Source organism: Centruroides vittatus, unplaced genomic scaffold, assembly GCF_030686945.1.
Source record: "Centruroides vittatus isolate TY-2023 unplaced genomic scaffold, ASM3068694v2 contig_345, whole genome shotgun sequence".
Classification (NCBI taxonomy): domain Eukaryota; kingdom Metazoa; phylum Arthropoda; class Arachnida; order Scorpiones; family Buthidae; genus Centruroides; species Centruroides vittatus.
In genome coordinates, this window is record NW_027122170.1 from 224908 (window position 1) to 243824 (window position 18917).

At 33.4% G+C, this 18917-nt stretch overlaps 1 protein-coding gene across 1 annotated transcript in view; it reads right to left on the bottom strand.

Moving 5' to 3' along the window:
* Positions 1-18917, bottom strand: part of LOC136974163 (probable ATP-dependent DNA helicase HFM1) — a 257012-nt gene that overhangs the window by 96253 nt on the left and 141842 nt on the right. The window contains 3 exon segments of the mRNA XM_067268965.1: positions 2451-2542; positions 4491-4574; positions 13237-13284. Coding sequence (XP_067125066.1) covers positions 2451-2542; positions 4491-4574; positions 13237-13284 — 224 coding nt within the window.

The following is an 18917-nucleotide window of genomic DNA, read 5'->3' on the forward strand; positions in this document are numbered from 1 at the left end:
CATATTAGATGGTAACATATTGAATATCAATTCAATATTGGGCAGTAGAACTTGCAGACAGATCGATCAGCACAAAATGTTTTATTCTGACACCATCTAATGTTAGGTTACGTTGAACAGTTTAAAAATAAGTACAGTAGACCTACAGTGACTGGGTAAACTTTATTGCCAGTAACAAAAAACCACATAACTACACCAGTCTCTAGCTTGAGATCTTACACTAAACTGGTTCTGACAGGGATGTAGACAAAGGATATCTTCCACGTACAGTACACCAGGCTCAGTGCTATCTATTGGCAGTCAGGCCACTGTCTAACCGACACTCACATGTGACAAAACCTTTTCTCTGCAATTTTTGTGCTCACAATATGCCAATAGTTCTCAATAGGGCTGGGATCAAAACTAGTTTTTTAGCCAACTTATACATCTAATTTGAGCCTCTTTTAGGAACATTTTTTAAACTAAACAACAATTTGACATAGAGAAAAGACACATTATGTTACTCACAATCTTGGCACAGACTTGTCCTGGAAGATTTAGGATTTTATATCACAGAATAATTGTTCCTTGATTGTTGAAATTAACACTTTATAAATTGGTCTTAATTCACAAATTCCTTTATAGCGTAGTATGCCAACACTTTTACTGGATATTCATCCCTATAATAGTTGACACATTGGAAACTTTACTGTCTGCATCAAGTAATCCCTGCTGTAGACCTAACTTTTCCTGTGCCTAACATTGGTTTTCCATCAAATCCATGCAGGTTAAATTTGGATTCATCCAGAAACATAACAGGACTGGAGAATTAACATCTGATATGTCAACGTTCCAGTCTACACATTGTTTAGTCACTATCTGTGCATTTTACTCATCAGTAATGGCTTCTACGAGATTATAAACTCATGTTGCACAGGTAACATGGATTTAAATAGTTTGTGCACTCACTTTTCTTGCAGTCTGCTCTTCCCACTTAATTTTAAATCTGTAAGAGTTAGTAGTACATTCTCACAGGCTAAACTGTTCATCATCCTATCCTCACATAGCATATTCACATGTTAAATTTTTGATCTAGTTTTTATTTAATGTTGCTATATTCATGTCTCCTTTCTAACAAATACACAATTGTCAATTGATGACAATGCCTACAGTGCTATTTCATAAGAAAAGAAACTTTCAGCTTTCAAAGCAACAATTACATGCTTTTTACATAGTGTTAATTGTCAAAAACTTTACATTTTGCTTAACTTTCACTTAAATTTTTATAATGGCAGAAAATACCTCTGCCATTATAAAAATTCAAGTGAAAATTAAGCAAAATGTAAAGTTTTTGACAGTTAATCATCAAAAAAATTGATGCAGCACACTTAGTCAGCAAACAAGTGTTCTGATATTTGTAATGTAATGGATGATGTGTGAGGTCCTGGAGAAATTCTAAATTACGTGCCAAATTGTAAACAAATGTCCAATGGGACAGTTAAACTCTCACCTTTCACATTAAAAAAAACTGACACAAGAATAAACAAAAATACAGTAAAAAAATTTATTTAATTAAATAATGTTTCACAAAGACTATTAGAAATTTGAAATTCTTTCTGTCAAAAAAGTAAACACCAAAGGCTTGAATTACAAGGGAGAGTCTAAAAGTTTGAATAAATACCATCCGATCAGCTTCAGGTTGACTGTTGATGCTAATTGCTCCCACAGCCTGAAAGGTCTAAAATTGACACCTGGAGATAGGGGCAGATCTATATAGAGACTAATAGGGCTTAAGCCCTGGGCCCCAAAGTGTCATGGGCTCACAAAAATTGAATTATCATCATAAATTTTTAATACTTTTTCATTAACGATGAGCACTTACCATATAGAAAAAACAGTTAATATTAATAATATAATAATTCTAAACTCCAATTTAAAGATTCTTAATCTAACAAAACATGGGGTCTCATTGAACTTCAATAAGTCCTAAGCCTCATAAAACCTAGATCCGCCCGTCTGGAAACAATGATGGACTAGTGGGAAAGTGATGAGGAATATAGTCAATCAGACAGAATGCAGGACCAATGTCTTTAAAGGGAAAGAATCCTTTAGAAACTCATGTCTCAAGGACATGACATTCTTTCTCCAAGATCCAAGTTCCATTTCCAAGATTTAATTAATCAGGAATACAAATTGTGCTTAAATTTAAAATATGAAGTTATGTCCATCTCAATTTCTATAATTAGTTATTAATTAATTAATTTCTGAAAAAATTATAATTAATTCTGACAAACACCTGAAAAATAAAAAATAAAAAACATCCAACTTTAATCATGATGTTATTGGTTAATAAAAATCTACAAATTTTGATAAAATTTCTATATTAAAATTTTATTTCTGATTAAGACTAAATGATTTGTTGAAAAATATTTTAAATTTAATTTTAAGAAAAAATATTCATATAAACTCACTAAATCATAAACAGATTCAGATCCATTAATTTTAGAAAACTGCTTCATTGTTTCAAATGCTAGCCCATATTTTGCCATGAGATACCCTATTTCTAGAAGAAAACTTCTTATAAATAATCAAATATATAAAATTTTTTAAAGACCTAAAATATATGTGCACATTATAAGTTACTATTTCATGAATATTAAAGTATAAGAAATTTATTGAAGATTAGTTTCAATTCCAAAAGCATATATTAATGATCTTATCATATGTTTATGTAACTGATATAAATTTTCTATGTAAATTATTATCAATGCAATATTTATTTAATGTAAAATTTGTATTACATTACATAGAATTGATTATAAAGTGATTTTGTAATAAACTGCTAATTTTTCAGCGAAAAAAAAATTTTGTTAATAACAAGTTTATAACTTTAAAAGAAGCAAGTAGGCAAATAACTAAATTTAGAATATAAAATTAAATAATTTTTTTACATATGCTTTGAGTTGAATATTTTTGAAATTCTGTGAAGTTTTTATATAAATTTATTTTGTATAAGCCTTATTCTGTTCAAAAGTTTATTGCATTTTTATGTCTGTTAATAATACAGTATTGGAAAAACTTAAAATTTTGTTTAACTTATGGAATAATTTTTACAGGTCTCTATTAATTAGTATTCATACAAACATTTTTTTTATTATTTTAAAAATCTAATTTAGATATTAAACATTGAAAACTTTGACTTTTCCTAGAAAAATGATAACAATAAATTGTATTATGAAAGAGAAAAAACCCTTGATCTAAACAATGCTACACAAAAATGTAAACGAAAGAAAAGAAACCTTTGATCTAGACAATGCAACACAAAATTGTAAATAACGAGACTCGGAATTGGTCAAACACGAGTCAAATAATCTGTAAACTCTAGCATGAGTGCTTATAAACAGGTAGATCTTTGACTCAAGTATTTATAAATTTTTGATGGGATAAACTTTCTCGAAAAAAGGAAAACTTTTGACAGACGAAAAAGATTGTTAAAGATTTAAACGTCAAGGAAATTAAAAACAATGGCCTGAATTATGAGTGTAGTTGTTATAGTATTATAAACAATCCCAAGCAGAGTCGACAAAGAGGTATCAGATGTACACCTAAAATCAGACCCTTCCCGTGACCCAAGATGACCCGAGATGGTCTCGTTTTGTGCTTGGAAACAAAGTGGAGACCAATCGAAAAGTGAGGAAAGGGACTAGGGACCAATCTGAAAGGTGGATAGTGCACGAGAGAAACGTATAAAAACTGGGACTTCAAGGTCAAAAGGATTCTCCTCTGAAATAAGAACTGTCTCCTCTGGATTAAGCTCACCATGTGCTTCATAGTGTATTGTGCCATCACCCAAGACATCTCTGTGTATCTCCAATCATCCCCAACACCCAGCGATCCTTCTCATCCGCCCCAACGCCAAGGTTCTCGTCTGGATCAGTGAAGGACTGTCAATTGACGATGTAAGCATTTATGTTACAAATAAATGGTTTTCGCATGTAAAACACTTGTTTTCATTTGCCTCCCTCGCAACCACCCACATACACGGTTTCCCTTACGCTCATTCTGATGCAGGATTAATTGTAATCCCCTTTACAGTCGGCAAATCTTACATTAGAAACAATAAACTTAGGAAATAAAAATAATAAATAAAATGGTACATTGTAGATTTTTAAAACATACTAAACTACACTATATTTTATGTGTCTATATATAAAGATAGTACCTGATGACCATATCACACAGTCACATAACTTTGTGATATGGTCATCTGTCATGTGAATTTTACTAATGCATAAATTTTTCATAACATCTACTTTAGCAATACAATCAAAACTAGATTCTGTAAATTCACATTATACAATTTCCTATTAAAAACCAAAAGCAAGATAAAATCATGAGAACAACTTATAAATAAAATGTATTATTATAAACAAATAAAAATTTTATTTAATTTGATAATATAATTTAATTTGGTATATTTTATATAAATATAATAGATATTATTATTTTACCAGTAGGTCTAAGTTCAAAACAGTCATCATCCATAGTTATTATATTATACTTTCTAAGTGCATTCAAATTTCTTACACATATTTCTGAAAAATAAACATATAAATATACTTTACAAATTAAAAAATATTAAAAATATTCATTCATATTTTCATATATTTAGTTTTCTTTTTAATACCTTGCTTCATCAAAGAAGAAAATTTAAAGTAAAATACTTATGCCCAATAATTTTTCAAGATAAAATTTATAGATCTTCAAATTACATGGAATAATTATTATGAATTCATCTAACTGATCTAATTCTCAAAACTTAATAATAATGTTAAAATAATGACTAAAAACATTATCTTTTGTTCTTATTTACTACTTTACTTAACTTTAATAACAAGCAATAAACATTTACATCTTTATTGTCCACTGTACAACTTTAATCCAAACAACAGGATGAAAACTTGTCTACCAACAGCTTTTTACAAGTGTTTCCAGATGAATATACATCAATTAACATGCCTCCTTACATTTATATTGCAATATAACAAAAAAAATGTCAAATACAAGAAAAATAACTGCTAAATTGGCAACTCTATTAATAACTTATCTTAATCTTACACATCTTATGAGATCATAAGATGTGTAAGATTAAGATAAGTTATTAATAGAGTTACCAATTTAGCAGTTCTATCTATTCTTTTACATTTAGCATCTCTCTAAAAATAAGTAACTCAACATCACCTTAACACCAGGGGGGTGAAATCAACACTAAATCCAGAACCTGTTACCAGTTTAAATTGTGTGAAGAAACCGTTCTTCACTAACGTTTTTGAACTTTTTAAGATAGTTCTTCCTCAGGCAAAAAATCCAATGGAATGCTTCAAAAAATAAAACGTGGAAATTTAAAACAAAATCAAATGCTCGCATAACGAAACTCATTGAGATGGGCATGTGCCCTTGTGCGCAGATGGTGATATTTAAAGATTGTCGTCTATAAGGGCCTGCCATGCTACAGAAAGACTAAGTTCATCTTTTCAGTTAATACACATGGTCACATGGTTAGCCTTGTAGATAGATACAACTTCCAGCCATTTTCTATGTTCTAGGTGGGGTGCAGTGACGATGACGTCGGCCTTGTCGAATTCTGCCTTGATGTCGGGATCAGATGCATAGGCGGCCAGGGCAGTGGTGTGTCGCCCATGTCAAAGGTCCGCCTGGGGCTCACATATTTTGGTATTTAAAGAGTGTTTGGTGGAACTGATATATATATATAAGGCTCTTGTCACATCGGTTATCTTTGAGTGAGATGGAGTACACACCAGGAAGTCTGTTAGGAACCAGAGAGCGCTTTCCATTACTGAAAATGTCGAAGATTGTAAAACATCCCCTATATGCAATTTGTATTTGATGTTTGCTGGCAATCTCCGCGTATACTGATTTAACATATGGGTTAAACATGACTGGGACGCGTGTACAATCTTCCGGATCGGTGCTGGCCCTCGCATGCGTATTGCGAGCATTGATGTCGCTCAACCAGACAGTGTGTTAGATTAGGATATCCGTGTCTGGCTGCTATCTCCTTGACTTTTCTGATAAAGCAATACACTCAGCAATATCCTACAATCTTTGACGTCCTCAGAAAAGGAAAAGACTCTCCAGATCGTAACAGACTTCCCAGTGTGTACTCCATCCCACTCAAGAATGTGACACATGTGACAAGAGCCTTATACATGTTACAGTAAAAACACATTTTAACTAGTTGAAACTAATTTTTACTGGATGTCATTGTTAAAAATAAAATTTACTGCTAGTCAAAAATGAATTTGAGTTAAAACTAGTTTTAACTAGACAAAACAGGTTTTAACAAAATGGCTTAGTAAAAACTGTTTCAACCAAGGTCATTCAGCTAACACGTTCCTATAGTGTATGATGAATTTTGTATCGCTTTAACCCTTTTCCCCCGACATTTTGTTTATGTTTATTTTGCGATCCCTCCTAAGGCAATATAGGTCAGTCAGGTGATATTATTTTGAAAGTTCACCAAAAATCAAATTATCATTATATCTATATGAAAAAAATCACTTACATTTTTTAATATCTTTAGTTTTAAATACGATATTTTTCAATGCATTTTATTAGAAAAATTTATAAGAAAAAAAATAATATATATCAGAACTGACACATAAACTTGATAATTTGTAACATTTTGTGAAAATTAACATTGTCTAGTTACATAGTTGTTTGCTGGCATGGAGCCAGAAAGACGTAGAATATTGTTTTGTACAATTCGATATAACACTTATGCATGTATGTTTATTCGTTGTGAAATTATCACACATTATATCAAACATTTGTTTGAAATCGAAATTTTATACTGCTATCAACTAATATAATGAATTATTATACTTTATTCACTTCGTATCAAACGAGATTACATCTGTTGTTAATAAATTTTACAAAAATCGATATTTACCAAAGTAACGATAAATCGGTACCCTCAAAGTTTTGCTTAAAAAGCCAGGGTACCGATCAATCGGTGCCTTCGAAAACAAAAAATTAATTAATGTTAATAATACAGATGAGTGACCAATATTTTCAATAAATATCGTATTAAATAATACATATGTTTTGATCCTAATCATCACTTTATTTATTCCTGCAAAAATTACTGGCATTTTAAACTTTAAGGAAAAATCTTGTAAAATCGATAACATAATTGCTTCATGTAAAATAAGACCGTCGGAAACCTTTTTTTGCCAATTCTTAACAGTTGAATTCACTCTTCATAGATTACATTTGTTAAGATAATGAATGAAAAATATTACCTTTTCTAATTTACTTTTTTACTTAACTTTAATAACAAGCAATACACATTTACAATTTTTTGTTCTGCCATGCAACTGGAACCCGAATAACAGAAAAAAACTTGACATTGCAACAAGTGTTGCCAGATAAGAATGTACAACAACTAACACATCTCCTTATATTTATATTGCAACACAACAAAAAATGTCAAATACGAGAAAAGTAACTGCTAACTTGGCAACTTTATTAATAACTTAATCTCACACATCTTATATTCTATTCTTTTATATTTAGCATTTCTCTAACTTTAATGAATTTGACATTTCCTAATATCTTTGTGAATATATCTGCAATATTATTTTCTGACTCTAATTTTACAACTTCTGTTTTTCCTTTCTTAACATTCTCATGCACAAAATGATAATGAACCTCAATATGTTTTGAATTTTTTGTAAAATTTCCATATTTAGAAATATCACCTAGGTTGAGTTCATATATAAACTACAGAAAAACATTCGACAGTGTTCCACACAGTTGGCTGCTACATATTCTACACATGTACAAAATACATCTATCATTCATTGCGTTCTTTCAAAACACTATGCAGCACTAGAGGACAACACTACATCTCAGGGTTCACAACACTTCCATACAAACAAATCAAATATTCATTAGGCAAAAAATTTTTCAAGGAGATTCCTTGAGTCCTCTCTGGTTCTGCTTAGCCCTGAACCCTTTATCCAATATGTTCAACAACATGCAATATGGTTACAATATCAGACATGAAAAAACAACACAGTTTACACTGTCACATCTCATGTACATGGATAACATAAAACTTCATGCATCCACACAAAAACAACTTCATCAACTCCTACAAATCACACATTCAAACACCAAAGACATACAAATGTAGTTTGGCCTAGACAAATGCAAAGCACTTCACATAGAAAAAGGAATCCTGAAGAAAGAAGATTTTGCACTTGGAAATGGAGACATTATTGAATCCATGGAAGAGGGCGAGTTCTACAAGTATTTAGGATTCCAACAGGCCAAACTAACAGAACATGCACAAATAAAGCAAAGGTTACACAAAGAATACCAAAATAGGTTAAATGCTATTCTCAGAACACAGTTAAATGCAAAACACACAGTTAAAACAATAAACACATATGTCATCCCAGTACTCACATATTCTTTTAGAGTTATACATTGGGCTCACACAGATCTTGAGCAACTCCAAAGGAAAACAAGAACAACACTTACTAAGCATAAACAACATCATCCTAAATCCGCCACAGAAAGATTAACCCTTCCACGTAAAGATGATGGATGTGGCCTGATTGACATAGTTAACCTTCACTACAAACAAATACAGTCACTGCAGTGGCGTAGTGTGGGTGTCAGCCGCCTGGGGCAAAGGAAAATTTCGCCGCTCCCTTATTTTAGGTATCTCAATTCAAAAGACTGAAATATACAGTAATTCTAAAGAACTTTTCAGCAAAGAACAATCATCATTATTGTGTATTGTACAGGTGTATTGTGTATTTATTGTGAAATTCTGCCGCCCCTGCTGCCCCCACTATGCTATGCCACTGAGTCACTGCGAGAGTTTTTCTGTAAAAAACAAGAAACATCACAATTACATAAAGCAGTAACTCTAGCAGACTCAAATAACACAGGATCAGGTCATAAATACTAAAAACTACAGAAAACACATACTCAGAGATACAACACTCGCAAATGACACATGCAGAAAATGTCATATCATGCCAGAAACTATAAAACACATCACTTCTGGTTGCACGCTCTTGGTTGCTCAGATTATTTACATATACACAATCAAGTAGCAAATATAATACACCAAGAGCTTGCAAAGAAACACAAATTAGTAGATATCAATGAACCATACTACAAATGCTTTCCACGAACAGTATTGAAAAACAACACACACAAAATGTACTACAACAGAGCCATAATCACAGACAAAACAATTTACCACAACAGACTAGACATCACACTCATTGACAAACACAATAAAATCACATACATTATAGACATATCCATTCCAAACACTCACAATATACTGTGGTTATACACCAATATAATTTTGTATATTTGTAGATAGTTATAAGCCTAATATTTAATCCTTCAATTCTTTGTTCTGTCTCTCCCTTGTTTCTCGATCTTTCTATTTTCACTTTCCTTGCGGGTGGGGCAGTCCTTTCCCAGGAAGTAAGGGGGAGGACAAAAGAAAAAAAAAGACCCTGAGGCAAAAAAATGGGAGTAACGGTCATTCTTGGTTTGGAGCTGGGATGGAGCAGACGTGGAGAAAGAATAGGATCGGCTCGTTCAGCGAAATAGAGATCTCGAGGACACATCGTTATTCTGGGTACCCCCTATCCCTTCTTATATATAATTCTATATAACTATCTAACTCTTCTTCACCCTTTATATAGCATGTAAGTTAGTTTTAACCCTAGTTTGTAATATTCCGGTGAATATCCTATTTGTAACTTGTTATAAATTTGTCGCGCTTATAGTGTGTGAACCACGTGTTTCCCTTTGTTATTTTTGTCTATTCCTTCGCCTACATGTGTAAGGTTTCATATCGGAGTTGTAAAAGAATCCTGCGTATCATCACGCGAGGTAGAAGAGTGTTTTGTTGATTGTTGTTTTTTTTTCCACATTAAACTTAAAGTTTTGTTTTATTGTAATTTTTGTCCTTTCATTGGCCATATACTCACGTGACTTAACAATACAAAACACATGCACTGAAAAAATTAGCAAGTACACAGAACTTGCCCAGGAAATAAGGCATCTGTGGAGGATGGATAGGGTGCTTATTGTACCTGTTGTTCTCTCCTCTACAGGTGTCTGTAGTGCCAAGGCACTATATGTTTATTATTATTATTATGTTGGGTTAAGTGAGATATACTCGGTTAACACCGGTGGCTGTGTTCTATGCCGGACCAAAGTCAAGGCATAGTAACCAAAACAGAAATTAAACAAGTGTATCAGTGTGTGTGTCTGTATTCAAGAATTTTCTCACAATATGACATGTATTCAATATAGTGGCCTTCTGTAGTGTGATGTATGTGTTTCTATTCAATTGTAATGTGCCCAGGCTTTTGTGTAGTTTGTGTGGTATGACACCTGTAGAGTAGAGAACAACAGGTACAATAAGCACCCTATCCATCCTCCACAGATGCCTTATTTCCTGGGCAAGTTCTGTGTACTTGCTAATTTTTTCAGTGCATGCGTTTTGTATATTGTGAGTGTTTGGAATGGATATGTCTATAATGTATGTGATTTTATTGTGTTTGTCAATGAGTGTGATGTCTGGTCTGTTGTGGTAAATTGTTTTATCTGTGATTATGGCTCTGTCGTAGTACATTTTGTGCGTGTTGTTTTCCAATACTGTCTGTGGGATGTATTTGTAGTATGGTTCGTGGATGTCTACTAATTTGTGTTTCTTTGCAAGTTCTTGGTGTATTATATTTGCTACTTGATTATGTCTGTGTAAATAATCTGTCTGTGCCAAGAGCTTGCAACCAGAGGTGATGTGTTGTATAGTTTCTGGCATGATGCGACATTTTCTGCATGTGTCATTTGTGAGTGTTGCATCTTTGAGTATGTGTTTTCTGTAGTTTTTTAGTATTTATGACCTGATCCTGTATGGCAATCATGAATTATTATTATTATTATGTTGGGTTAAGTGAGAGATACTCGGTTAACACCGGTGGCTGTGTACTATGCCGGACCAGAGTCAAGGCATAGTAACCAAAACAGAAATTAAAGAAGTGTATCAGTGTGTGTGTCTGTATTCAGGAATTTTCTCACAATATGACATGTATTCAATATAGTGGCCTTCTGTAGTGTGATGTATGTGTTTCTATTCAATTCTAATGTGCCCAGGCTTTTGTGTAGTGTGTGTGGTATGACACCTGTAGAGGAGAGAACAACAGGTACAATAAGCACCCTATCCATCCTCCACAGATGCCTTATTTCCTGGGCGAGTTCTGTGTACTTGCTAATTTTTTCAGTGCATGCGTTTTGTATATTGTGAGTGTTTGGAATGGATATGTCTATAATGTATGTGATTTTATTGTGTTTGTCAATGAGTGTGATGTCTGGTCTGTTGTGGTAAATTGTTTTATCTGTGATTATGGCTCTGTCGTAGTACATTTTGTGCGTGTTGTTTTCCAATACTGTCTGTGGAATGTATTTGTAGTATGGTTCGTGGATGTCTACTAATTTGTGTTTCTTTGCAAGCTCTTGGTGTATTATATTTGCTACTTGGTTATGTCTGTGTAAATAATCTGTCTGTGCCAAGAGCTTGCAACCAGAGGTGATGTGTTGTATAGTTTCTGACATGATGTGACATTTTCTGCATGTGTCATTTGTGAGTGTTGTATCTTTGAGTATGTGTTTTCTGTAGTTTTTAGTATGTATGACCTGATCCTGTATGGCAATCATGAATCCTTCCGTCTCCCCAAAGAGGCATCCCCGAGCTAACCAGCTGTTTGACGCAGTTTTGTCAACAAAATCCTGGGCCAGATCGTAAGGATGCCTGCCATGGAGTGCCTTTCGAGCCCACGATTGCTTAATGGTGTCTATGCTTTTTATATGTTGCGTTGTGTCCATATGATGTGAGTGTAAGTTTAATGGTGTGTTATTTGAGTCTGCTAGAGTTACTGCTTTATGTAATTGTGATGTTTCTTGTTTTTTGTAGAAAAACTCTCGCAGTGACTGTATTTGTTTGTAGTGAAGGTTAACTATGTTGTTTGTAGTGAAGGTTAACTATGTTTATTATTATTATTATTATTATTATTATTATTTTCGTGCTTTTATCATTGCACATGTCGTATCGAGTTTTATTTTATTTTATTTACTTTTGTGTAAAATTCCGTTTTGTATGTTGGAATCAGGTTTATGAATGAGGGTTACTAGTCGTGGACTTGATTGGTCAGTCCTAGACCACGTGTCTTATGTCATGCCTAATGGCGGGTGGTATAAAAAGGCAAGAAACTTTCGTAGCTACGCACTTTTTTGTCTGATTCTGTCTACGAGGTGTTCGACGGCCAATCCAATCGAAGAATTCGAACAACAAGGAAATGGACTATCCGTAAGAGCTTATAAGGGATCGGCAGAATCCAATTGCATCGAAGGCAAGAATTGATTATATTACAAAGTGAGAAGTAACAAAGGTTAAAGAAGTAATAAGAAACTGATGTAAGAACTTATTTCTGATGCCACACGCGATATTCATTATATATAGAAAACACATGTATAGTACGTATAGCATTAGTTTGTAAGATTTTTTTCGTGTTGAGTCCTCCAATGATTCCTTTGTATATAAAATTATAATGATTGTCTATCATTAAATGCTTATATTTTGAATCTCGAATATTTTGTAAAGTCCTTATTTATCGTTTTGCTTATATTTACCCTCCAAGATCTCGCAGCAGACTCAGGTCTACTGGCGTTGTTACATGTCATACCACACACACTACACAAAAGCCTGGGCACATTACAATTGAATAGAAACACACACATCACACTACAGAAGGCCACTATATTGAATACATGTCATATTGTGAGGAAATTCCCGAATACAGACACACACACTGATATACTTTTTAAATTTTTTTTGTTACTATGCATTGACTTTGGTCTGGCATAGTACACAGCCACTGGTGTTAACCAAGTATATCTCACATAACCCAACATAATAATAATATGCAAAAACATTAAATTATTAATTATTGTAAATTGTTAGTCAGATAAAGCAAAATTAAGATTAAATTTTATTAAAATTTAAAAAAATGCAATATTTTTTCCTAAAATTATGTAATTTAGTTAGTGATGACTTCATAAAATTGATTCTATTAGTCAGGCTAATAATTTTTTCCAGCATTTGTTTGTTTGTAAAAAACATATGCACATTACCTTGTAGTTTATTTTCTATCTTTTCAATATTTAAATCAACTGGAATTCCTAAAGATATTAAAATAGAATTAAATTTTGTTCAATTTCAACTTTTTAATATAGTAATTTTAAGACCAGTTTAATAAGATTTATTAATATCTTAACAAATATTATTAAAAATTTATTAATACTGATTGCTTTTAAATTTGTTTTATAATTTTGAGATCAATTAAAATGTTAAGAGTAATAATTATAATAGATATTATTTCTACTAATTAATACTAACGACTACATAACTAACTATTTATTTAATGCTGTAATGTAATTATAAATAAATACTGATTTCTTTGAAAGTTATTTTATATTTAATTACAAAAAATTTATGAAATTACATTCTTATGTTTTAATTAATCCTAAATAAAGTATTTTTATTAAGTATATAATATTTCAGTTATATAATTACTTTCATTATAAGATACATTCATTTGCATTAAATATATTTTCATTAACATTTTATAAAACTGAAAACAAATATTTAATTTGTATTATTTTATATTATGTGAGGTTAGCCGACTGGGGGGGTCTCTCGATAACCGAGCAATCAACACAGTCGCGTGGGAGTGGAAAGACTCACCAAGACAAGTTTTCCATCTTAAAACTGTTTTAATAAAAATAGAAGTTTCTTAACAACACACCCAGCAGCCGTAAGTGAACCGGTTAAATTTAGTAGCGCCATCTCTTGCACAAACCAACAAATAGAATAATTTAATTTAAAATAAACTGGAAGAAAAGGATCGGCCCGAAGCAGGACTCGAACCTGCAACTCCCGCTTGCCGTGCGGATGCATTGCCAATTACGCTACATGGACTTTCGACTTTTGTTCCAATCTCCTCTTCCAGCACATATGAGCCATGACTGAGGACGCATCCGCGTCCACAGCCTGCTACCACAGTGTAGTAGTTGCAGGCTGTAGACACGGATGCGTCCTCAGTCGTGGCTCATATGTGCTGGAAGAGGAGATCGAAACGAAAGTCCATGTAGTGTAACTGGCAACGCATCCGTACGGCAAGTGGGAGTTGCGGGTTCGAGTCCCACTTCGGGCCGATCCTTTTCTTCCAGTTTATTCTAAATTAAATTATTCTAGTTGTTGGTTTGTGCAAGAGATGGCGTTACTAAATTCAACTTGTTCACTTACAACTGCTGGGTGTGTTGTCACTTATATTATCGGGTTTCATTGGTGTGTATTTGTAGAAGTTTCTTACAACTTTCTTCAAAGCTTGGATAAAACCCAACTCTGGGAGTAAATAAAAAGTTTTTCTTTTTGGTTGAGTGTCCAACATTCAATCTGAAGTTCTCTTGGTCCCTTGACGACGTATGTTTCGGTGGACGACCCTGGGGTGTGCAGCACAGTTTTAAATTGAAAATTCGGGAGAAGGGTGAATCTAGGAAAAACATGATGTCTCCAGGAGTAATGGTTAGTTTTGGGCATCAACTAGTTGGTCGATGTTGGTCCACACGATGGCAAATCCTGATGGTGAGCACCAATAACGAAAACCAAGAACTCCAAATGTCCTTGAAATGCGCAGTTTTATAAGTTTTTCATCCAAAGTCACCTCCCCATTGGTCTCTCATCATCACCTAGTGACAATTCAAAATCCGATGGAGGATGCGGGAGAGATCAACATCGCAACTGAATACGACTCCTCTCCAGCTGCATTTTACTCGACTTTAATCATTTCTATTGTTTAAATAGTTTACAAAAAAAACTTCCATTATTCAATCAAGACATTCAATTCCTCCTATTCGTGTCTGAAAAGGAGATCTTTAATTTCTCGATTGATACACCACATTCGGACCTCACAGTCAACCCCCGTTCAGGTCCTCACAACTACACATAACTTGTTCTAATCTTTAAAATTTGCAACAGAGTTATTGTAGAAAAGAAAAGATATTGTTTTGTGTAGAGTGCATTATTTTGGTTTTGAAATTGAAAAATGGATTTCTAGATACTAATGACTTGACCAATTTGAACAAAATTTTTCACTTAATAGAAATAATAAAAATGGCATGTCATGACTGGCTGAATTTTAAAATTCAACCAAGAATGGTAGATATTTGAGGTCAAAGGTCTTCCCCATGTTATGTCAATGAAAAAATTTTGCATTGTAGAAATGTAAACAAACAAACATGCACTACCTGACATTCAAATTATGGCAAAGTTCTTGCCAAATATTTTTTAGTGCCAATCTTCTTTTTTCCACTATTCTCAAAAAATTGACCATATTTACCCTAACCAATATATATTAACATATTATAGCTTGCACAATATTTATTATGTAAGTTAAGAAAGTTATAGAATAAAGGTGTGGCAGTATGCCATTTTGTATATATTAATTTAAGTATCGTTTTAGTCCTCTCCTTTGTTCCTTGTTTCTTCTTGCTTCCAGAACTTTCTTTTCTAACTCTTTTCACTTGGGTGGTGATGACCGATTCTTGGAACCACAGAGAACAATAAAAGAAAAATAGCCCTGAGGGCTTGTGAGAGAAGGGAGGAACATTCTTTGGCCCAGACCTTGAGGTGAACAGATGTTAAACGTGGTACTCCAGGTCACTTATGGCAATGACTGGAGAATTCAAGAGAGTCTGAGAACACTGGATTTTCTTAGTTACAATAAAAGGTGTAGCAACTAGGTGCAAAGAGAAACCTAGTGAAAATGACGATGAGAAACTTTTCAGAAAAAGTTCAACGTGGTATCCTACTCAAAAATTGTGAAGTTTAGCAAAACCCCGGGTATTTCATTCCTTACTATACACTATTTTCCTAAATTCTCTACTCTCCCTATCATCTTCTTTCTTCCCCTAGTTTTAAGCTAGAACATACCGTACATTTCCGCGGATAAGACGATAGTTGAATCATAAAAAAAGGCCCCAAAATCCGGGGTCGTCTTATAGGACAGATACAAAAAAATTAGAATTGAAATTTATATAAATTAAAACCATTATAAAAAACGGACAAACCGTAATTATTTACTAGTAGAGAGTAGGGCATGTCCAAGGGCATGTCCACAAAATAGAATAACCCATACATTTTTGTGAATAGTCAACGTCCTTATCTGAATGCCCGAATCAATGCGAACGTTTGCAACAATAGCAAAGCAGAAAATAAAATTTGTTCATTCGAAAAATTACAAATAGGACAATACAGAATTATGTCCTATTCATAATTTTTTACAGTATTATTATCCAGATGATGATCGCTGATCTAAACTAAATTCATAGGCCAATGATAGTTTGGGGTCGTCTTATAAGACAAATATATGCTAAAACTTTGCCGAAAATTTGTACGTCGTCTTATCTGAAGGTCGTCAAATCTGCTGATATATATGGTAAGTATTAAGCATAGTTTTCAGTTATCATTTATATTTGTCGCAAATAGTACATTTTGTCATTGTCTGCCGAAATATTGTTTTATGCAATATTGTAATAAATTACTGCCGAGTTGGAATCCTTAAATACCTATTCATATATATGTGAAATAAAATATTTTGTTTGACCATACTGTTGCTCAGTATTTTTGATACATCTTTCCTTTGTCAGTCTACGTACATTTTGCATGAACATCACAAAGATAAGAATTTAGTGCTTATGTGAGATCCCGGGGAGGTAAGAGGGAGTCGTACCTCCCTTTCCGGCGACTCACTTGTCAAGAATGGCTGTTATGTCGATGGTGCGTTACACATTACGCGAGTAGAGGAGGAGGAAGGATGGGGTCGATGATAAGGTGAAGCCGACAGTCAAGAAAGACACCATTTTATAACAAAACAAGATTTATTAAGATCGAAACGAACAAAACTACACTTCTACCCTCATATACAAAAAGGGGTCCAGAGAGAGAGAGTTTACATATATTTTTTCATACCTCTATAAATTCTGTAATAGACGGAGTCCGGCGAAAGGAGTCGTAGACTGGCACTTAAAACTTGGTAACTTTTTGGTCCGGTCGATGGCACAGTGCATGTCGTACTGGAGAGACGATCGGAGAGCCCTTTAGGGGGGAAGGAAGCGTCTTTTATAAGTTTTTGATGAGAAAACCAATCACGTGATCGACAATGGATTGCAATTAGGGCCATAGGTATTCCCGGGATTTGAAACAAACGACGAGCTCGGATGCTAACTGTAAATTATCGTGCGAGTTGATCTACCGGCTGCAAGGGAATAATGTCTTATTGACAGATAGGAGACGATAGTTGCCAGTCAAGGGTCAACATTTTTTTTGGTTATGGAATTTTGTTGATTAAGCGGTTGTATATCAGGAGTGAAATAATTTAGAAATTTAAGTTTTTAACTTCCAGATTTCACATCTTTCCTTTGTCAGTCTACGTACATTTTGCATGAACATCACAAAGATAAAAATTCAGTGCTTATGCAGAGTGAAAATTGCTTTAATTTAGTCCCCTAATGATCTAATGTATTTATTCATTTCCATTACCAGTTTCTGTGATTTTTAAGCCTAAAGCTTTGGCTTTTTTTCAGTAACTTACATCACATAAGGAATTGACTTATTCTTGTGTGATGTAAGTTACTGAGAAAAAGCAAAAACCCAAGCATCACTGCACTTTAGTTGAAGACAAGGTTCTCATAGTTTATTTATACAGACTTGTGGATACTTTATACATTTTACATAATTTAATTTTTTCTGGCATTTATAAACAAGACAGTTCATCAACGGTTCAAGATATTGACAGCAGCGTAGAATGCCCCCGTAGAATGAGGTCTGCAGAGCTAGACAAAAAACAACAGACAAGTTGGCTTGACAGAAATACTGGCTTTTAATTAATTCCTGTTGACACAATTTCAGTATGTACATAGAACATGAACTATCACAAAATTGACAAATTTTCAATATCCAAAATAATAACAATATAATAACAATGCTTCACATGTTTTCATGTTTCCCTCTCTTTCCTGCTCTCCTTTGAGGGGGCTCACGGAATGTGATAAAAGAGAACAATGAAAGACGCATAACAAAAAAATACAAACTGTGAAAATATGCTTTTTTTTTTTGTCAAAACAAAAACACGTGTAACAAAAAAAAAACAAAGCGAAAACTTTAATTACGGCAAAAAGTAGCTACAGGTTCTTTTCTAGGATGCCAGAATATTTTCTATCCCAACAGATGAAAATAATTGTATGAATGAACAAGGTTGTACATACAAAATCCCGAATATATTTATATTACATGACAAAAGAGAAATAATTAAAACTAATCTTATGCTAATATTAAACTATCACAAATATGAATAAAGATAAATACTAAAACTAATATTAAACTATAGTAGGAGAATAGGGGACAGGAAGGAAAAGTAAGAAATTAGATAGGGGGTACCCAGTGTTAGTTCTTGAGGTCTTCAAAAAACGGCCCTTTTCTTTATAATGTCTGTAGCAAAGGTTTTACACAAAGGAACAAGGGTATTTCCTTTCCTTTTTTCTTTCAGTTCAATCACTCGTCGACAGTTCAGATGTGATAATTCATCGTTAACTCCTTGAATCTATCACAGAGATCCTTAGTCAGTCTCTGAAGCTCTACCTTTTTTCTTCTGTATGCTGCCAACAATGCACCAGAAGCTGGTCTCCTTACCTTCCTCTCTCGAGTCCGAATTCTGTCTCATCTCGAGTTCATGACCCTCCTGCCCTCTAGTATC